This window comes from Ambystoma mexicanum, chromosome 2q (genome assembly GCF_040938575.1).
Source record: "Ambystoma mexicanum isolate Mex_15411 chromosome 2q, UKY_AmexF1_1, whole genome shotgun sequence".
NCBI lineage: Eukaryota > Metazoa > Chordata > Amphibia > Caudata > Ambystomatidae > Ambystoma > Ambystoma mexicanum.
The window spans coordinates 1,004,262,599-1,004,286,065 of NC_090924.1; the positions used below are offsets into that span (position 1 = coordinate 1,004,262,599).

The 23,467-nt window shown below is 46.7% G+C and overlaps 1 protein-coding gene across 1 annotated transcript in view; it reads left to right on the forward strand.

Annotated features, from left to right (window-relative positions):
- The first annotated feature begins 269 nt into the window (after positions 1-269).
- CCDC126 (coiled-coil domain containing 126) overlaps positions 270-23,467 on the forward strand; it is an 80,521-nt gene continuing 57,323 nt past the window's right edge. The window contains exons 1-2 of the mRNA XM_069648322.1: positions 270-362; positions 20,459-20,856. Of these exons, the coding sequence (XP_069504423.1) occupies positions 20,619-20,856 (238 nt within the window). The 5' untranslated portion in view covers positions 270-362; positions 20,459-20,618. The remainder of the gene's footprint in view (positions 363-20,458; positions 20,857-23,467) is intronic.

A 23,467-nucleotide genomic window follows, 5' to 3' on the forward strand; every position in this document is an offset into this window, starting at 1 on the left:
CACTGTCCCAAACTACACAGAAATAGCCCCTCCCCAACATTGCCGCTATACATTAAAGTAACAATCAACATGAGATAACTTTAAGACGTACCATAAACCAAATTCAAGCTCCAAACAATCAACTATACGAAATGTGCAAAGAAGGAATGAATGAATCTCTCCCGCTCGTGCAAGACCTTGCCTTTGCGCTCTTGCCTTCCCGCTCTTGCAAAAAAGATGACGAGTTCAACGTTGATACCCACGTGATGAAGAGCAGCCCACGCGATGACGTAAGGCGGAGCGTTGTTAAGGTCCGCTTCTCGGGTGGGAACTAGACACTACCGTTAACGAAACGCTCATGTCCTGATTGCAGGCAGCATCAGGTGAGTGAGTGCATGTGATCTAGCTCTTGCATTGAATTGTACATGCATTTCTTTTAGCTCCCATTAACTTAGACGTTCTCGCTCCGTTGTCATTTTGTTAATAGGAGCCCTTTTGCAACCTCGGGAAATGCACGCTGAAGCTGTAATTCGTTGTATTGTGCTTATCACATGTTGAAATTAAACATTACAAGTACGTGACTTTCTAAACATCTGGTTTTGAAATTACACAGGGTAGCCTGTTGTTGTTGGTATTGTAGATAGAGTAGCTGCTTCGAAGCGTATTTACAGTACGGTGCAGGCAGGGCAGTTTCTAGTCCATTTGGTGCCCAGAAACACTAGAAATGTGCAGTCCCCCCACCGCCCCCAACCCCCATACTACACCGTTGTAACGTCTACCCAAAGTCAATAAATCACTGCTAAACAAAGGAAACCGGTTTTTATTACATCATGATTATTTGCCTAAACTTAACCACATCTGTGAGGTGTTTCCAATTCACCCACCGTGCGTATGGTTTAATTTTGGGTAAGGCTTGTTTTGGAGAGCTCTCAGTTTTGGCAGACGAGGGAAAGAAAGCTCTGGGGTTGTGGCAGCTAAATTGTACCTCATCACACAATTTGGCCAAATTCAGAAAGCAGGATTCTAGTTCCGATTTCCTGGTTCCAATGTCGGAATGTAGCTGCTGCACCGCACGTATCGTGTTTGCCCTTCTGAATATGTAAATTAATTATGTGGTTGTTTTCACCACGGCAATAATACATGATAAATGGAAAATGAAGGTTCTCCTTATGAGACTTTTGCCTACCAGATATTTTATTTCAAAATTAATGATAATTGTTTGAATATTGGGTAATGTTTCTGTAGTATTGGGCTTGCAATGCAAGCCACAGAATGTTTACGTGGCTGGAACCTTCTTGTGTGCTCAAGGTTATAGCAGTGGCAGTTCGGGATTCAGGATGGGAGAGCTACTTGAAAGGATGTATTTTTCATAGCTCCCATCTGTACCCTGCAACAATAGTTACTTCACATTTCTACTTACCTGTGTCAGCGTTCCTCCTGTTTACCTGTCCCTGCTGCCTGACCCCTGATATTACAGTTTCTCACAAATTGGATATTCTGTGAGGCATTCATCTTCTTTTGTTCTTCCGTTCCCTGATTGGTGCTCCATCTAGGCCTTAACAGACACTCCTAGGGCAGCCCTCTGCCCGGCAGCCCCTACGGCTAAGGACCCCTAGGAAAAGAATGGCTCCAAAGAAGCGTCTGCATGTGTCAGCAGCGGAAGCCATTGAAGCCAGCAACTTAACAGACACCAACAAAAAACGAAGTGTGGCATGGGTGGGGTGTAGAGCAATTACTCTACACCAGAAAGTCCCTGCCACTCTACCTACCTTCCCATTACTTAGACTGCCATAGACTTGGCCCATGCATACTTAGAAAGTTATGTTCCACCAGCTGGAGTTTATACATGACAGGGTGCAGTGCAAAGCAACATTTCAAATACTAACACATTAGTCAATGTTAACAAGTGTCACACCTGGAGGGAACTGTGAATTTTAGCCTGCGCCGCATCTAGATAGATTTGCAATAGTCGGCAGCTGCCTACTTAGACGGAATTAGGAAGACTAGCATACACCACACTTGATTGAACTCTGATAGAAAAGTGCTTGTTGGGATTCACCGCATCCAGCTAGAACTCTTAGCTTTGGCCTGCCTCGCATATAAATTGGATTGTGAATGTTAGCACATGCCACACATAGATGGAACTTGAATGTTAGCATGTATCCAAACATAGAATTGAGAACATTAGCTTGCGCCGCATCCAGATAGGATTGTTAGCATGCGCCATACTTCGATGAAACTGTATATGTTAGTATGTACCACACTTAGATGGAATTCTTAAACTTAGCCTGCGTCGCATCTAGGCAGGATTGTGAATGGTAGCATTTGCCATACTTAGGTGGAATTCTTAACCTTAGCCTGCGTAGCATCTAGACAGTATTGTGAATGTTAGCATGCGCCATACTTAGATGAAACTGTGAATGTTGGCATGTGCCACACTTGGATGAAATCATGATCACCAGCCTGCCTCCCATCTAGACAGAATATTGAAAATTAGCAAGTGCTGCACCCAGATGAAATAGTGAATGCTAGCAAGCATCGCACCTAGACATAATTGAAAAGACAGCCATGCCAACTACCCAATGCACTAACAATTTCATCCCTCTGCATACACCTCCTTAAACTCTAACCAACCACAAGCCTAAACCACAGCAATCCGCACAAACTTCACTACAATTCAACAACAAAACAAACCACACATAGACTTGCACAACAGAACACAACGACTACCGACCGCAAAACACCCCAAGCCCAGCCAACGGGCACACCGGGCTGAGGCGGCCAACAGCACATCACTGCTCTCTTGCACTTTTCCAGCTTACTCCCACTAACTCATCCCTCCTCCCTTTTTCAGAGCCGCCAGGGGACCACTCCGGGTGGTGATAGTGCGTGGTACAAATATCCTTTAACATTAACATTTTGTAGAATACGCCAAAGTCAAAACAGGTGCATTTAAGGAGAAACCTTATATGTAAATAATTTCCAGTGAGTGCACGGACAAGTCATTAAATCCAAGAACATATCTTACTTAGGATGTTGAATGGTTTTGCGGTGTAAAGGCGTTTGCAGTGTTGGATATAGAGAATAACATCTTTCTTTGCCCTTCGGATGACATTTCATGAACTTTAATTTTATAACTGAAGGAGGAAATTGCATTCGAAATGTCCCTTATAACAGACCTTAAGAGTGAACTGCTTATCGCCCACCCCCTGATTTGTGGAAACTGGCAAGAGGGACTGCTTAGTAATTTACTTGTTTTAATGCCAGGGCCAGTTATGGAGTCTGTAAAATGCCCGATATCGGCTTCATTTAAACCCCCTTTAGAGCCAGTGCCCGGCTGCTGTGGCTTCAGCCAGTTGTTAATGCTTGCTTTGCCTTGAATGGGTCAGGGTGCTGGTGAATGTGGGGAGGGGATTTTTTAGGCAGGTTTTATAGAATGATCCCTGTGGCTTGGCACCACACTGAAATACTGTCCCAGTCTCAAGGACGTAAACACAGTGCAGCCTGAGATGCCGGCTCCAAGCGGAGAATGTGAATGGGGGAATGCGAGGAGTCCAGCGGGTGAGAGGCCAGGGCCGAGCTCCAATTACAAATTACTCCCAAGCTTTAGATCTTGGCCTCGCTCGTTAGTAAACACTGTCTTGTTTAGGGCAGAGGCAAAACCCCTAACTCGCTCTTAAAAGAGCAACAAATGAAGGAAAGTGCTGTAGCTGGAATGAAAAATTGTTTTGCTTTATAGGAGGTCACTATGGGTGTTAAAATGCCTTGCTTCACAGCACCCAAATACAGTAAACTCAGAATGCTGAACGCTATGTACGCAGTTTAAAGAAACATTGGGCTGTACCTACCTTCTTTCTGGGAAGTTCTGCACACAAACAAATCTGGTCCGGGGAACCAAGAAACGCTCTCATAAGCTGTCTTTTTTCCACCCTGGTGTTATATTTTGGACGATTGCAAAGGTGGGCGGCCACCAGGAAAGGCGCTCTTTTATGCACGCTACTTGGGGGCGCACTTTTATGCCCCCCACTCAAAATGGCGCGAAGTTCTCAGAGCCTCTACTTCTGTAATGTCACATAGTACGTGACTGCCAGTCAGAAGAGGCAGCAGCAGCACCTGCTATGGCTACTGTGCTGCAGCTTCTCTCCCCACAGCAATCGCGCCTCACAAACAGGGAAATTTCACCCTCCAGGGACAGGGGCAATTGCGCCCCCTTTGGCAATTGCGGCCTGGGCAGCTGCCCTCTTCGCCCGGGCTTAGAAACGGCCTGGGTTCAGGCTCTGCTCGCAGGGGATCTGTGATCACTGCGAATGCCGAAAATGCCAACTTTTTTTTTAACCGTTTACACCATATATATGTGGGGGAGACCCCTGCAGCCCCCCGATATTAATATTATACTATAAACCTATATATATATATGTGTGTGTGTGTGTGTGTGTAAGGGAGGGGTTAAAAAGAAAGTAAATTGGCATTTTCGGCCATCGCAGTTCCCAGGTCGACATTTTTGTATGATTCCTTCCCTCGCAGATGAATGTGCAGCTACTACATAGACCCTGCTCTGGTGACTAATAATCGGGCCCGTTTCTTGACTGGGGTGAATTGGGCGGCTGCCTGGGGCGCAATAACCCTGGTCCCTGGAGGGCGAAATTTCCCTGGGTGTGCGGCGCGATTGCCGTGGGGAGAATAGCCAGCACCCCCCAAATCTTCTCCTGCCCGGCCCCCTGATCTCCGTCAGCCGGTACCTCGCTGTCACTGTGCGAGAGTCTCTGCAGATTGCCCTCCTGTGGTTTCTTCAGACTTGGGGGCAGCTTGCATGTCATTCCCCTTGTTTTTGGACATAGTGTGTAGGCAGGTCAGATGGCGTTGGGAGGTCCCTGCTTCTCCTCTTCTCTCTGATATTGTTTCGCATCCTTCAGGCCTCTTCTGGACATTTTTTTTTCAGGGCGTAGGAGCCAGGGACATCATTTCATCAAAATGCCTAAGGTAGCGGCAGTGACATCATGCAACCCTAGACTTCTGATTTACATCACTGGAAGTGATGTAATTTGACCCACACCCCGAAGTGACATCACAGGAAGTGATGGAACATGGCCTTCCACCCCTTGACAAAACAGGAAGTGGCATCACATAGCATTGTTCCGAAGTGTCACCATATGTATCAGTGTATATAGGCCCATATTACCAGATTACTGTGAATGCAAGCAGACGTCCAAAGCCTGATGATGTGTTCATTATATAGCATTTACACTTAAGCGCTTTATATAGAACAAATATACATACAATATCACCCAACCTGTGTTGGCACTCCTAAATCGACCTCAGAAGGATGAAAGGCTGAGTTGAGGAGTTTAAGAACAGACTAAATCAGTGACACCCCCTTAAGTGTTCCTGAAATGAACTTGAAAGACCAATTTGTTGTTATTCCTATTCTTTATTTTATAAGGTCACTGCTCCAAGTGTTACACTTTTGGAACCCCCTGTTTTTTTATAGAGGCCTGAACAAGAAAGCTAGTGCTCCACAAATAAAGAGCCACATGGCGCTGGCCACAGCCCATGAGCTTATCTACGATCTCTGTGGCAATGATTTGCGGAAAAATCTATAAATACTAAACAGAATTGGATTGCCCCAAAACGTTCGGCCATTGTTGAATTACAAAATCTATCTAGCATTGTCATCAAACCGGCCGATAAAGGCTCTAACATTGTGATTCAAGACAGGGTCCATTATGTTGCCGAAGCCAATCGTCAACTACTTGATCGTCTGTTATTCTATTGCTGCTTAAAAATCAATTTCCTGAAATACAATTTGAATTCGAACTCGCATCTCTGTGCTAAGTGGGTAGAAAATGGCTTAATTGAGGATGATTTGGCTAAATTTCTTGTTCCCCCTTGTTACACCATACTCGCTATTTATTTTTTACCGAAGACGCATATATCCCTTACTCATCCCCCTGGCAAGCCCATCGTTACTTTGTGTGGTTGCTTATTAGAGCACCTAGCACAATTCATCGATGAAACCTTTTATTTCCATTTGTTTCAGTTCTGCCATCTTACCTGCGGTATACTAAGGATTTTTTACGATGCATCACTGACACTCCCTGGGAGGAAGGGCTTATTTTGGCAACACTTGATGTGGTTTCCATATACACCTCCATTGATCACAACGTTGGAATGACAGCATGCAAATATTTTCTGGACACTCTATCTTTGAATCATTTGCGACATAGTTCTATGAATTTGGACATGTTACTTTTTTGTTTGACCAACAATGTGTTCTTATTTGAAGGTTCCTTTTTTCGGCAAGGAAGGGGCTGTACCGTTGCTTCATCTTATGCTAACTTAACTATGGGGTGGTGGGAGTCAACCTTTTTATTTATCTGATTTACTTTTTTAAAGTTTTCCAACACAGATTATTTCTTGGTGGTGGTACATCGATAACGTTTTTATAATTTGGAAGGGCACCGAAACTGACTGGTTATTATTTGTGAAGAGCATCAATACCAACATGGTCAATCTCAGGTTTACAGAATGCCATAGCTATACTGAAATTGTATACCTTGTTGTTGTTATGCTTGATACTTCAGGTATTCATACGTCGTTACACAAAAAAATCCTGTAACACAGGCTTGCCCTTACATGCTAGCAGCTGCCACCCGCCTTCATGTAGAAAATGTATTCCTTACGGCGAATTCATTCGTTTTCGCCGGAACTGCTCAGGCATTTCTCAATATGATTGTTACTGTACTTTGGCAGCAGACTTTTTAACACAGGGCTATGCTTAAAGAATCATTGACATGGCCTATATGAGGGCACGTGGACTCTCAAGGGAAAAACTTCTGCATGGAACTGGGATTGACAGATGAACCTTGGCTTGTTGTCACTTATGCTTCTACCAAAGTTCACAAAATAGTTGAGACATTAGTGCATTCTTACCTTGGGTAAGGTTCTTTGCCCAGTATTATCTAAACCTCCAACACTGACTTAAAAACGAGTACCGTCACTAAGGGACAGGCTGGTTTCCAGTTTTTTGCCTCCTATGGACAAGAGCCCTTCTGTGACTAATTGGCTTTCTGGTTCACTGATAGGCCGTGCACATGCCACGGTGTTGAAATCATTTATACATCCAATAACTGAGCTCATTTATGTGATCAAATATTCAATGAACTATGACACTGCATTTGTTGTGTATGTTCTTCATGTCCTTGCATGAAGTGGTATGTCGATAGTACCACGTGCAAATTGAAACTCAGGATTCTTCAGCATTTAAGAGCCATTAAAAATTCTAATCCTGCGTACCCCGATGGCCAAACATTTCAAGCAAGAACATGAAGCTGCTCCCTCCAGCCTTCTTTTCAGTGGATGGAAACCAAGCCCCCCCTGGTGAATCCCACAAAAGTCTTTCTAATCTTTGACCCAACCCGCTTTTCACATCAAATGGAGAACACTAAATCACCTGCTTTGCCCCCTGTGAAGAATCCTACAGATCCCTCACTGAAACCTTGCCTAAAGTCTCCTCCTAGGTGGCCAGGGAAAGGCAGACTCATCCTGACCTTGGGGGTGGTGTACTGTGGGAGGATCACCTGGTAGGAGACAAGGCCCAGGGTGGTGAGGAGATCCCGTGGGATGAGACACGAAATTTGTCCTCTGAAAGGAACTGCCTTTCTGGGTTGCCAAAACAGGTGATGGCATAATTATAATCTCCCCGACCCACATATAAATTCTATGACCCAGGGTACACGTGCTAAATTCAAGCAAACCTTGTTAACAGAAAGATATTTTAATAATACATTCCCTCCTTTCTCCCAAAGGTATTATGTGAAAGGATCTAACAAGTGTCTTGAATCAAATGTATTCCTCTGTAACAATAAATTATAAAGGTTAATCTTTTAAGGAATTTAAGGGAAATAAATCTACCCTTAAAATGAACATAATTGCTAAAAGAATTAACTTTATTTAAGGGGACTACATGTCCCATAATGCCTTCAGTACTGGGACGAGGAAGAGGTCAGAAGAGGCATGCAGTTGCAGTAGTCGGGCAATTAAGCCTAATAGCCCACACCTGAAAGAAACTGGGAGGTGTAAGATGCCTCCTCGGGTGTAGGCAATTGGAAGGAGCTGGAACTGTGACTGGAATGGGAGTTGTAGCAGAAAGAAGACACAAAGTTGGCAAACCAAGCAGAAGTGGGAGAACAAGAGGACCGCTGTAACAGGGAGATGGCATATTTCACCTGCTTGATCTGAGAGGGTCCTGTTCCCCCAAACTCTGAAGTGCAGAGGCTGCACTTCAGAAGGCGTGCAGAGAGGATGTCTTTCCCCATGTGAGCGTGATTGCTGTGGTTGCCGGGAAGCGACCGGGTTGGAGACCAAGCCGAGAAGCAGTTATCAACCTGTGGGTCTCGGGAACAAAGGGGCTCCATAAACGTGTGGCTGGAACAAAGACACCTTCAGAGAGAAAGGGTGCCGGTCCCTAAGAAGCCAGAAGCAGTAGAAGTTGTGGCAGAAGTGCGACCCACAGAGCAAGTGTTAAAGAAGCCGGTGAGTAAAGCTTGGAATTTAATACCTTGCATGAGCATTTCTGGCAACAGTATCCAGTTCCATATTCACGTGTTTATGATTTAAAGCGAAGTTCTTTGTGAATTTCTAATATATGAACAATGGAAAAGTAGCACTTGTGTCTATCGGGAAAGTTATTTTACTTCTGTGGAGAGCTGTGTCCACCTGAAAGAGTGATCACGTGTCACTGATTGAGAAGAGTGACCTTTGCGAAAGCCATTACCAAATACCTAATCTTGATAAAACGATTGTCTTTAACTTGTGAGAACTATCAGAGTGGTCGTGTGTGCCTAATTGTGAGTCCCAAAGGAGGACAGAACTCTATCCTTTACTTTCACATGGGGATACAATTCAATACAAGTCTTTAATCTTTGGAAACTACCTTGAGAAGCGGTCGCGTGTGCCTAATTGTGATTCCTAAAGCAAGACCAAACCGTTTTCTTTACTTTAACATGGCATACTTTTTTATATATGAGAAGTTTCTGTATCTACTACTGAAGAGAACAAACATTGCCCAAGCCAAGAGCGTTCTGAACAGGAGGACCTAATGCCCTCCCTATGCATTTGACATCTGTATACTCGAGCACTGGAGGCAGGATAAGAAGGAAGACAGACGCTCAGGCTCTTTCAAAACCATCTTTAATACACATTCAAAGACATCAGAAGTGGCAGCACTGAGCCCCTGGAATCGGCTGCCTTTTTATACTTTTTCCATGCTGATGCAACGTTTCCTATGATTGCACGATACCTACTGATTAGTCCCTGCAGCCAAAAGCAAATCCCTACCTTTCTATGATTGGTTGGTTTCACTGTCACTCACCAAGCCCACATGACTTCACTTCGGCAAGCATGGTTGACTGACACTTGATCCGATAAGCTTGCGCGTGACTCAGCCAACTTCATTGTACATCTTTAGATGTCTGCAAAATGCAGCCCTGTATCTGATTGTCGAGACATGCCAACTCACTTGGCAGGCTATGCTGTGAAAACCCCTCATTAGCTCCTCTTACTCGGCCGTCTACCACAGAACATTCTAGAACAGAGATGAGTCAGCCCTTTCACATCTGGTCCTTCAGCCATTTTGTTTTCCGCCATCCATTTTAGAATTCATTTGAACTTGCCTAGCCTAGAGACTCGGCCATACTACCAAACAGCAAAATAATTTACCTTTTGCTTAACTCCTTTTCTGTCCAGTTTTCAGACTAAATGTTTACATATTTATGATGTGCGTGTATTACCTGAGACGCCCTCCATCTCCTGGGTCATTTTGACCCAAAAATATGTTACCCTATATGTGCTTTTTTGCCTTGATGATTCTGATTTTTACAATACTGGGACCACTGATCAGCCTGCCATGTTACCTGCATTAAGTTGGGGGAAAGGAGGATGGGGGGGGGGGGGGTCTAGGACCTTGTCTACAGTCCCTATATAAAAATGAAACTAGACTTTCTCAGAGTTAAAAGGCAATCTGTACTGTGAAGTTGATATAAATGAAAAGAAAGGTATATGGATAATTCAACAGCTTGTGCAGATTAGTAGTTCATTAAGAAAATGGTACATTTATTCAAAACATATTAAAACACAATTCAACTTTTCAAGTTCATGTGCATATCCTGTATTAAATATTTAAAAAAAAAAACTAAAACAAGTTATAGTGACAAAGAATTCCTATTGAATACGTTACAGGAATTCCATAAATGGATCAGTATAGTGTCAGTGCCTCAGGATTTGTAGATATTCTATCTCTAGTTGATAATGATGGTGATCTCCTTCATACATTCGAAAAGATCTAGCTAAATGTTTCTATTCTCTGATTTTATTGTGGAACATTCTTCAGGAGGATTGATTTGGGTCACTGTAACTTTAAGGTTGATTCTGAGATTATTTTCCCTTCTTGGTCGTCATTACTGCTCGAATTCGGGGGAACTTTTGACAAAACATATAAACGGGTGTAAGCTATAAATGCTCAATTACCTATAAGCAGCATGTGCGAATGTCTTTCATGCCCCAGCAGGAGGCGGATATGGCTGCTTACGGCCCCCAATCCGAGCCGAGGCCCTGGCTTCTCTTGTGCTTACCATGGCTCCAGCTGGTGGGCTGTAACTTGCCATGTCAGCCCTCCCACCAGGGAATGAAAGCCATAGTAGCCTCTACATCAGTCTTAACAAGAGGGCCATCCAGCAACTTACAACTATCCAAAACCGAGCAGCTTGACTGAGACTCGGTCTGATGCCACACGTCACCAGGCCCCAAAGCCTTAAAATGGCCCCTCATAGAATCCATGAGCATGTAAAAAAATATGCATCACTCACAGGAACGTCTCTTGGTCCAAAATACCATGACTCATTCCTGAAAGCATGTCGACCTGTGAGAACACTCGCATTGTCGGGTGGAAACTCTCACAATCTTACTACTAGATTTAAGAATCCACGAGCAGCAGCTACACCTTTGCCACTCCTGCGTCCAACCTCTGGAACAGCACAATAACCAACCTAAGGACCATTGGCAGTTTCAGAAGACATGTTAAGCACTTGTTTCGGTACAGAACACACCCCACACCTTCCATCCATGATGCTCTCCGTTTGTTGCTACCAGACCACCTTTGCTGGTCTCCTGCGGGTCGTGCCAACTCACTGTAAATGCCTTAACCCTCCTTCCTCCACCCCTGCCCCCTAGGTGCACTGCATTAAACCAATCCCCATTGCACTACTGTAATTGTCTATTATGCACTCTTTTCGTTGAGGTCTTTCTGGGCGGTAAGTGCACTGTTTAATTATGTGGTGTATACACATGGATCCTAGCTACGGTTGTCTGTAAATATGTTTTCTGCCTTGTATATCCTAAAAGTATCCGTTGGACTCTCCTTGGGGTTGTATACTTCCTGTCACAGCATATACCCCTTGTGCTTCGAAGCAACAGGATTTCTAGCCAGGCCTGCTACAAAACAAAAGTAAAATAGATTTATTATGAATAAAGTATGGTGCACGGTAATTGACAGGCAACCATTTTTTGCACAGTACTGGCAGCAGTTAAGTAGACGATCCGGCGTTCTATGCACAGTAACTAGTAGATCTGCGTTATGCTCACGGTAACCAATAGGCCAGCATAGAGTAGCGAAGTAACGGATGGGCATGCCTTCAGGCATAGAAAATTATGGTCAGGTCCTATTTAGTACAGTAACTGGTGGAACAGACATAATTGTGCATAGACCAAGGCTAGGGATTTTTTTTCACATAATAATTGAGGAAAAATATTTCGGTGGCAATCTCCAAACTAGCTGGCCACGAATTGTCTGCACAGCCAACCAGTACAGACGAAAGTTGAGAGTTGCATATCTGCCCTTTCCATATGGTTGCGCTAGTGTGTCTCATTTCAGTCGTACTGCCCCGGAGTGCCAGATGAACTTGAAAACAACACTTTTTAATTCTTGAAAGAATGGGCGCCCAGGCCATGCACATATGTTTAGGAAGTAGTATAAGAGCTTAGGAAGAACAATCATTTTAAGGAGTGCTATCTTGCACGCTATCGTTATGGGGAGGTGGGTCCAGTTGGACAGCCTAGATCGCAACTGGGTTAAATACATTCGGAAGTTAGTTGTGCAGTTTTGGGCTATGCCTCACAACTGTTACACCCATATAGCGCATGGATTCTGAAGCCCACGTGAATCCCAGCAGGTCCTCTGGTTTGGTGGTAGTGTCCGTGAGGGGGGGAAAAGGTTCAGATTTACAGCAATTCACCCAAAGGCCCGACACCTCCACAAAATGTAGGATATCCTCCAGGACTGGTCAGAGATGTTTGAGGATTCTGAATGTACACCAGTGCATCATCTGCGTAAAGCCAGACAATCTGTGGTTCACCTGCTATTCTGATGCCTCCATGCCTGTGCCTGAGCCTTATCATATACGCTATTGGATCTATGACGATTGTAAATATCAGGGGTGACAATGGGCAGCCCTAGCGGTTGCCTCTACTAATCTCGAATCGAGGGGAGAGCAACCCATTGGTATTAACCCTGGCCGTTGGTGTTGTGTATAGGAGGCCAAAGGCCGCGAGGAACCCCTGGCCAAAACCACATTTGGGCAATACAGCATACATGACTCGCCATGAGACTGAATCGAAAGCCTTCTGAATGTGTAACGTGGCCGCTACTGCTTGAGCCCTTGGATCTATGTGCGCTATAATATTGAAGAGGCGATGCAGGTTCAATGCTGTGGACCTGCTCGGGATAAATCCAGATTGGTCCGTGTGGACAATGTGTGGCATGAATGGCATCGGTCCCCAGGCAAGGATTTTCACAAACACTTATAAATCCATATTAATTAAGGACAGAGGACGATAGGATCTGCATTAGTCTTCAGGTTTTTCAGGTTTCAGCAAGACACTGATAATGGCTTCTCGCATGGTATCGGGGAGCGATTAAGGATATTAGGGATTCCTGCCAGACCTGGAGAAGGTATGGAGCCAGAGTTTCCTAGTAGCGTTTGTAAAAATCAGCTGAAAGGCCATCAGCACCAGGGGATTTTCCATATGGCAGCCGGTCAATAGCCAGTCATGTCGGAAAAGGAGATAGGTCCAGTAAAGCCCTGGTATCTTGCGATATTTGGCTAAGTGGGAGGGGATTCAGGAATTAATTTCTTCCTGTGTACATGTGTCTTTGTTGGCATATAAGCAATTGCAAAACCCAGCAAATGGCTTATTAATAGCATCATGAGTGTGAACTAAATCCCCAGATATGTTGTTTATGAATGGGATACACCGATTGCCGTTCTCGTGTCTTATCATACAGGCAAGCAGTTGCCTGGTCTGTCCCCCCCCCCATCCCTGTATCTTCTAGCGGCCATCGGGGAGTCAAATAATGTACCCTCCCGATTGTCATTGTGTCCTGTGTCCAAGGCCTCTTCGATCTGTGCTAGTGTGGTGGTAGGGTGGGGCACTAGTAGCCAGTTCACGTTCCAACCCCCACAACTCATTTTTGCTCTCAGCAATGTTGCGACGGATGGTCTTAAGGGCACTGAAATCTGTAGCGGTCATGACCCCCCCCCCCCAGGAACGCACCATGCACACCTTTAGATTGCAGGGGAAGGAAGCATAGGGACACTGGCAAGGAATGGACAGTCGGTGACCACAATATCTACATTGTATGTGCACACAAATGGACAAAGGCTGGGTTGACCTCTTCTGGGTGTCTGAATGCGCATATAATAACACTATCCACAGTTCTACTGGTTTTCCCCCTTCTTCCTACATCGAGACATCCACGCGCTTCTGCCTATGATCCACCCACACCGTTAGACATGCCCGCCATTACCTCTCTGCATGCCAGCATCCAAGAGACCTTAAAGCAAGCCACATTAACACTTCAGATCACAAAGAGAGCACACAAAAGGTTTGTGGACAAATGAAAAACAGATGCCCCAACCTACCACATAGGGTAAAGGGTGTGGTTGGCTATGCAAATCTATCCAATTGAAAGGCCCAAAGAGATTTCACCCGAAATAATCGCTTCCATAGTCAACCCTGTAGTGGTCAAACTATAATTACCATCCACTTTACGGGTACAAGCGGTTTTTCATGTATCATTACTAAAACCTGTCCAACCTGGTAACTGGAATGCCTCAACTAAACCTTCCCATGCTAGTGGCACAAAGGGATGAGCCAGAGTATGAGGTCTGGGATATCCTGGATTCTAAAGTAGTGAAAAAGAAACTTTATTACCTTTTATTGAATGGAAGGAATATAGCGTGTTGGAACCAGCAGCTAATATACATGCGTCGCGTCCAGTGGCCCGTTATCGTAATTACCCAGAACGAACCGGGCCAGGTATAGCCTTGCTGGGTGGGGGGATTTGGAGGGGAATGCTGGCCACTAGGTTGGGCTTCACTTTGGAACTCAAGATGGCCCCCAAGCAGCCCATTGCTGCATTAACCTATCGGCCTAGTCTCCGGGTGCAACCCAGGCCTATATAACCACGACTTGGGTCACACCCTGTGCTTGGCATTTTTCCTGCTTCCCAGTGCAGCAGTGCAACGCTTAATGCGCTGCCGGTTTCTTCTTCAGAAAAGTTACTGGACTTCCTTGCAGCCAGTAATCACTGAACGCTATACTTGCTCGATCACAGGAACTCGCTCCGCTCATCACGACGTCCAGTGCCTGCAAAGAAAGGACACACACGTAAGGGGAACATTCGTTTTTCGGACTCTCCTCTAGTCTAAGTCCTGTGGAATTCCGTGTACCTGGATATTGCAGCTCAGCATTTCCCCTGGCTGTGCAAGGTCTCTGGTGTTGTAGCTCCACTCCTCTGGGCCTTCCCTGGATCAAATCCATCAGCCACCAGGAGCCCAGGACGGCACCTGCAGGGAACTCCAGCAAAAAGAGAACATTTGCTCAGTCTGCGCTCCGTGCAGCACAGGCACAAAGACGCTTCACGCGCTGCCTCTCATCGCGCAGAGCCACCGAAGACATTCATTCATAGACTCATACTGCAAGATGCATCACGTGTGTCGCAGCTGTACTGGACCATATCCCTACAGTGACGGAACTGGACCTGGTGTCTTCGTTGCACAGTGGGGTGCACAACCTTAACACAAAGGTGAGCCAGACCCCTTGCCAGTCAGCAGATCTAGGAGTGGAGCAGGGAAGAGGTTAAGATAGTTAATAATCTTCCCCGAATGTTTTACCCATAGGTCCTCATTTCGGCCACAGCTTAGCCTATCCAGTCATTGGGGACAGCTTTGCCTATCCAGTAATTGGGGAACGTTCCAAATCACTCCTGACTACACCGTATGCAGGGTACTCTTGCCATTCTGTGATATTGTGGGGAAGGAGTGGTTTGGACCACGCACCAACACCCGAAAGCCACTTACCTGACACTAGAAGGCCATGCGCTCCTGCAGGGCATCAGGTAAGCGTTACAGTCGCCATCGCTATTCCCCGAATATATGCCTTTAGAAGCTCCACAAAGCACACCAGCAGAGGATACTGAGCCTACATTTTGATCGAAGAATAGCTGCACGTGTTATCAATGGTAGAGGCAAACGCTGCATCGTGTAGTGCACACAAGAAAAGTGGGCGGAACACGGGGCGTAACATGTGGAATGGGGAACAACGTGTGAAAATGCGGGCGTAACAGAGGCAGTACGGGAAGTAAATGCTCGCAACGCCCACACACGCGATATACGTATTCATGGAATCAAACAAGGGAAATCCGTGCGCCAAAAAATACGTGCACAGGCCTAAACCCGTCCGCCACACGAAGGTGTCCCTGTGCATAACAAAAGTGGGCGCAAACAACAAACGCGTACAGCTATGATGAATGTCCCATTCTGTGGCCCCCTAGTAGAAATGACGTGTCACGCAATGCACAGGCATCCCATAAAAGCAAGAAAAAGAGATGTGGCATGTCAAAGAACACACGTAGTACGCTGTGGCAGCCAGGAACCCCAAAAATACATGTGATCAACACGCAGGCTAGTATGGGCGTAAAAAAGGGGTACGCGACAAACGGGTACACCCCCAGTGGGGAAAATAGCGTGTGTGACTTGCGTGTGGAAGAATACGTAGCCAACACCCACCCGCTGTGAAGTAATTGCATGTGAACCCCAACCCCTGGAAAACGCATGCACCGCTTTACACGAAAAGCACGTACAGAGCGATGGAAACCCACGTGGGACCCTCAACCCGTTGCAGGGAAACGCCCACGTGTTACGTCACTTGCGTGCTAAGGGCCTTTCTTCGAATTACACGCTGACGTGCATTGTTTTTAAATGCAGTTTTTTCACATGCCAAATAACTCCGTATCAAGCTGGCCACGCAACAACAACACGGAAGACCACGCTCCTGCCCAGAAAGACGATTTACTGCCCCCCAGCAGCCTCCCACGAGCCAACTGCTGCAACCGTGCCCTGCCATTTGGTGCCTGCACATCTGCCATCTGCAGGGGTCCATTTGCTGTGACCACCCCTGCTGGCACAGAAGACTCCCGACTGGTGTTCCATCACTCCACAGCCCAGCCCCAGGACCCAGTTGCCCAGCCACACCTGCCTCGGGGGTCGCCATGTCGGGGCAAACACCATCAGAGACCACTGGCGATATCCCCCCGCCCCACCCAGCCAGAGAGGCAGAGGGCTACCAGTTTCAGTGACAAGTTGGTATCCTGGTGGAGCAAGTTCTGGGGCATTATGATGCCCTCTTCACACCATCGCGTGGCGACATGGAAGGACGGGAGAGGATCTAGGAGGACATAGTGGGTGCCATCAACTTGGATGGGGTGGCACCCCGCAACATCAAAAACGTCCGGAAGTGCTGGGAGGACTACAAATCCAGGACCCTCAAGAAGGCCCGGTGTCTCTTGGAGGCAGCAAATGCAGTGGGGCACCGGGCCCATTTTACCACCCAGCAGATGAGGGTCCTGGAGCGCATTCGCCCAGTGCTTCACCACCAAATCCTCTGGATGCTGGCCCGACTAGAGTCGAGCGGTAAGTGGCCATGCATTCACGTTTGAAACAGTGCATGTTGAAGCGTGGTGGTAGTTAGCTACTCGGCTGCATGTGTGACATGGGTCATGTATGTATGTATGTATGGATGTGTGTGTGTGCAGGGAAATGACGGTGCTGCATGTGAGTCTAGTCAGGTGTGACCCACATGGATGGTGTATGTTACAATGCATCATGCTGAGCAGCATGCAGAATGCACATATGTATGCATGCCTGTGTCTGCACCTTGACATGTTTGTGGTGTGATAGATGTGTGCTGCTGTCATGGACATGCATGATGTACATGTCTGTGTGCCAGAGTAGTGTGTGCGCCATGGATGCATGACACATGTCCGTGACGATGTGTTGAATCACTGATACAGCCTTCTAATCCTTGTATCCACTGTGTCTGTGGGCATACGGGGGTCAGATGCATGACCCTCCGGTGATGCGTATGCATATGATCAGTATGTCCCATGATGCATGTGAGTTGCAGCCCACCATTGGATGTATGTACGGTGCGTTGGACATGGATGCAACAACTTGCATGTGCCATGCCGGTTCCTGCATGCGTGTTGCCTGCACTGACCCATGTGGTGTTGGGAGACATGATGGAAGTGACGTTTGACAATGCCACTCATGTGCTATTGCTTCCTGTCTAGGGGACTATTGTACAGTACCCTGATGCTTGTGTTCTATGTCTCACGCTACACAGCGGCGAGTGAAGAAGAGGGCGGAGACGGTGCTGTGGACCAAAGCGGTGGGGATGCCTCCACCGGCCGGCGACGCAAGGCCCAGTCACCCTCCCAGGAATTACCATCATCCGGGAGCGAGGGACTGGTGCCGCGTCTGCCACTACGGCTGCAGCGGAAGGGGCGGGTGAGCCCCCACAGGGGCTTGTGACGGCGGAAAACGGCGTGGAGCCATCCTGGTTGGTGGTGTGCATAGAGAAGGAGGAGGCCACTACTGAGCCGCACATGGGGCCTAGTGGGGGTGGTACCACTGGTGCAGTCCAGGGGCAGGAGGTAGCACAGGTCGCCGTGGAGGGGCCTTTGCATGTCACTGTGACAGCACGAGCAGGGATGCCCCATCCCAGGCCCGTCTGCAGGTAGGGGGGAGGTCCAGGTCATCTGGCACTCCTCTACCTGCGGACGAGGGGACCCGTGACCATATGGGGTCCATCCTGATTGGTGTCGCGTTGCGCACGTGTGACATTGTTGATTGACATGCGTGCTTCCTGGGGGGAACCACGCACGTCATCACGAAGAGCTGCCTCCATGTCATCACGTGGCCCAGTTGGGAGGGGCCGTGGTCGGGGGTTTCCTACATGTGTCGTGCACTCTGGTGGCTCTCATATCCTCTGTGCAGATATGTGCTAGTCGTGATCCATGTCGTCTTCCGGCCCAGATGACACCAGGGCTTTCTTTGGACCTGTCCTGACCAATGCAGCTACCTCGGTGGAGATCCCATCCCTGCCACAGTCAGGAGTCGGAGGTCCAGCAGGGGTGGACAACCCAGCAACTGGACCCCAGCAGATTGAGGATGTGCCGGCATCATCAGGCAGGGCACATGCACAACGGTGCTGGTGGATTCCATCAGGCCGGATGCCGTCTTGCTTGCAGAGGCAGGCTCAGCGTGCGAGGCATCATGGCTCGGGGCCATCGACATCAGAGAGGCAGGCATCGGCGCTGAGGAGGCACGGCTCACTATGGTCTGGGCGGAGAACTCCATGCACAGGGCATTGAGGTGGGCCGAGTGCCTCGAGGCAACTCGCAGGGAGTTGGAACAGGCCATGACTGCAACCTTGGGAGACCTCGAGGACAGGGAAGAGGCCCGCCTCCGGGACCTCGACGTGGAATTCGATGATGCCCTGGCCCGGAACATCACTGAGTGAGCCGTAGGACCTGCCCGCCGCCATTGTATATAGTTCATTAGTCTTATGTTTCCTTTCGGTTTTTCTTTCATTTGGGGCGCTTCGACAATGCCCCACCTTTTTGTATATAGTTATTAGGTAGGGTTTTTTGTAGGTTTCCTTTCAATAGTTGGGCTCATGGACCCTGGATTTGTTCTTTGTATATAGTTGAACACTGGATTTCACTTCATTATTTTTTTATTTTACCATGTATCAATGGATTTCTTATTTTTTTACCTTTGGTTTCAGGGACGGACACTTTGGACCCATGTTCATTCGGATTAATTTGGATTCTGCTTTCACACATTTCTTTTCTATTATTTTGGACATGCAGCATTTGTTCATTATTTTCATTGTGTGACTTCAGTTCATTCCCTTGCTTTAGTTTTTTAATATATTTTTATCTCATACTTCAATGTGTGGTATTCGCTCATTGGTTTCATGCATGTCATGATGTGGGTTTTCTCATTCACGTGTGTGTGTGTGTGTGTGTGTGTGTGTGTGTGACGGATACTTGCCATTTGCCATGTATCATGTGATGGGGAGTTCAATGTGGGGGTGGATGTTCTACTTGGTTGTGTGTTTGGACTGGGGTGGGGTGGGGTGGGGTGGGATTTGGGTGGCCATAATGGCCATGATTGTAGATTGTGATGACGTGTTGGGGGTGGACATAGGAGTAGGGGCCTGCTGGCAGGTGCCCATCACTGCTGAGTGGGGGACATGTGTGAAGTCTCCCAGGCGCATGATGCCATGCGGCCTGCCTGCGGGGCATGCCCAGGGGTGATAGTCCCTACCCCCCCCCCCACCAGGGAGGGACCACACTGCCAAATAACGTGTGTAACTCCCTGCACACCCCTCAGAATACACATACCCTTCTCGCACAAGGCCTGTCGCGTGTGAAACTTCCCGCGCACCGCCGGAATACACGTACCCCGCTTGCACCAGGCTTATCGCATGTGATACTTCCCGCACACCCCCGAAATACACTGTACCGGCCCTGTGAACTGGTGCAGGGTTAGCGCTGCATTGCGGATTTCAATGCCTTTTCCTTGCGCAAGGGGTGTTCTTGGGGGCGTAACTGCCGCTGCGGGATGTTCTCTGCACCAGCGCTCAAAATGGCTTTAAAATTCCATAAATATGCGGTGCGCCAGAATGCTGTTTAACGCACATGGGCGCACGCTCCCTCTCTGCGCTGCTCGCGTGTGTTGCCTCTGCGCTGAAATCTATGAATTACCCCGTTAATTGCATAATTGGCCTCGGATTGTTTCATCCGGGCCTGCAGTAGCCCTGAAAAATCTGCTATCTCTCAATATTATTATTGATCTGCCATGAAAAGTTTGTGTGATTGAACAAATACTTAGAGGGTATGTCAGGTTGACGATGAAAGGGTTATATGCAGTATTGTGTATTGAGTACTAGCTATATATCTGCCAGTAAACCAGTGAGTTCCAGGTATCCTTAATTTATACAAAGATCTAAAAACCTATTTCCCTTATTTTGTTCGTTTTGAACAGCAATAATTGCTTAACCTGTTATTTTCTTGCAGGGATTTGACCAGTGACCTCCAGCATGAACATGTCTGACATGAAGTGCCCGGGCAGCCGGAGGCCTCGTGAAAGGTGCTCTTTTTCTACTGTGTATTGAACAAGCCATTCTACAGAAGGTCTCGGACATCGAACCCTTCCAGGACTTTCACCCAAAGTACAATGTTTCTAATTTTTTCAAGGAAAACCATGTCTCAGAAGCTGAGCCTCTTGTTGCTCGCCTTTGGGTTAATGTGGGGCTTTATGATGCTTCGCTATACGTTTCAGCATCCCAGGTACCAGAGCAGTACCGAGCTGCGCAAACAAATCCTGGACTTGAGCAAGAAGTACGTGCGCGCACTGGCAGAGGAGAATAAGGACATGGCTGACGGCGGAAATGGAGGCTCCATGGCGGGATATGGTAATGCATTTTCTACACAATGTTTAAAGAAGTTTTTGGTTTGCTTGCAAAAATTAAAAGTAAAACCTGGTCCGAGTAAGGGACACCAGACCTCATTTAGGTGATTGGGATTTAACAGGAAAAGGAGAACTGTGCAGATATATCCTGGGTCTCACGTTCTTAAATGTTATGTTACCAAGCTTTTGTACTGTTCCCATCACCACTGCGGTTTTGTAGCGCAAAGGCTTGTCTGGAGAGTAGAGTATTGTGCTCCCACCAGGGATGAATGGCCCATAGTGGATGGGGGTGGGAGGGGAAGACGAGGGAGGGGGAAGGGGAGAAGAGAGCCAAGCAATAAGCGCATAGGTTAGCTGGAGCAAAATAGTACAATACAAACAATTTTGAAGGGTGCAAGGGCCTGAGGAGTGGAGGAGAGCTTCTCATCTTGGTACCAGGAATACATGTATAATCCTTGGTAATGGATCAAGTAAAGTGTTATTCATGAAAAGTGTGGAGAAGTCCACCATTAACACTGAGAAATTTTTTGAAGTTATCTTCTACTTGGTGTGTGCTGCCAGAGTTGGTGCATGATTGTGTGTTGGACAATGTAACCCTTTTCATCTTGTGTGGGTTTTACATTTTTTTTTATTTTTTGAGTAGCATTGGCAAGGATTTTCCTCACTTGCACTTCCTTGTCTTTAGGTTTATTACCAATTTCATCAGTTTAGCCAGACACAAAAATACTAATAAAATATGTCTGCACAGATTTTGCAGGCAAAGCATGTTCTCCTTTTCAGTCCACCACCTGGCTCATTTGAAAGAAACACCTTCTCCACTGATGCCCCCATTTATTATGCAGTGTAGACCTGTTTCGTACTCGGTCGTTCACACGTTTTTATATTTTTTCATTTTGTCCTCACCATATGTTTCCCATTGACATTCCTATGTTTTCACACGATTAACAACATTTTATCCCGTCTTACTCCTTGTTGCATGTCTTCCTTCTGTGCCTTTCCTTACTCCTGATTGTCTAGTCCGTGATCATGTTGAGCGTCTCCCTTCCCCCAACCCTGCCCATGCCTCTGTCGTTTTGATAATGTCAATGTGAGGGTTGTCTCCCCCCATGTACTTAGAGCTCTTTGTGTTGCCTCTGCATGTGCCATGAAAACCATCCTATTTCTGTGGATTTCCAAACACTCACTAGGCATGCCTTTTGGACAAGTCCATATCTTATTCGAGATTATTTCAGCAACTTAAAAAAAGAAAAAAAGAATTGCACTGCCAGGCCATATTGAAGTACTCTATACCTGTCTCCATCACTTCTCCCACCTACAACTTCTCTTGCCCATCTAATGCAGCCTGTGATATATTACACGTTTTATGTGCGTGCTAAAAATAAAAAAAGTTAGTTTTGTCCTTTTATGGCTTCAACTTATCCTCCAACTCTCTCTAATCATCCTTATTCATTGGTTGTCCCCCCCAAATATGTTAGAAGATCATGTCACTGAACATATTTGGAACAATCTGTCCATAGGATCCGAAAAAAACTTCCTATAGAGGCATGAATGTTTTCTTGGTTGCAGATTTCACCCAAGCTTCCTACCTAGAATACCAATTATTTTCATGTTGCTTCCCCTGCATACATGTAGTGTCGCCACCTCATAACCCACCCCCCCTGTCACCTACCCAAGAGTGTTGTTTGCAGCAGTCCACATCCTCTTGCACCCGTCACTCTTGTTTTCTCGTTTATAAAAGTCTTACCTAATCATACACAGCACACCAAAATACTAGGATAACCTTCCTCCAGTGTTATGTTCTATACAGGATGCATTTCTAATCTCTGCATTGGGCCCCCAAGTCCTATGCTTGCCCGTTGATTACATTTTCACTGTGGGACGCCAGGCCATTAGTTGCAGTGTCAACCAATGGTTCACATCTCTCATGAACATATTTCAGACTGGGTGGAGGGTCAGTCTACAGAGGGGCATACCAGAGATGGTTCCTCCTCCTCTCCCACTACTGAAGGAGGACCATTTGGTGTTAATCACCAGAGCTGATCCTTTGTCTAAAAATAAAACTCAGGGCCATTAAGTGTGATTGATCCGTCAAATAGGATCAAGCAAGCGAAGAGTCCGGCAGCAACAAAGGAGAAAGATTTGCTGTGCACCTTCAGCTGAATGAACAATTACCACACACCATGTCGCAGGAAGAGGGTGTGCCCAAACTCCAATCGTATTGGACCAAGGTAAAGGCCAACATATGCGCTGTCGGTGGTTGTTTTTATAATGGGCTTTAGAACCTGATTTTGTAGAAATTTCCAAATTAACTTGAAATGCAAGAATATCTACGAACAAACCATCTCTGTTCTCTAAGGCCTACCAACATTGTACATAACTAGAATCCGTTCTTCAGTTCCCCATCTCCCTCAAATCCCAGAAATCGAGGATCAGCAGGATCTAGTTTGCCAGTAGCTCTAATGGAAGCAAGTACAGTATTAGTCATGGTAATCATCCCTGCCTCGTTCCGTAGTGCAACCCATGAGCCATTTCCCAGACCTTGTTTTCTCAAGGGGTAGGTGCATGAACTGCAGATGTTCTCGGAACTATGGCTCTTTTGGAGTAGGATGCGATGT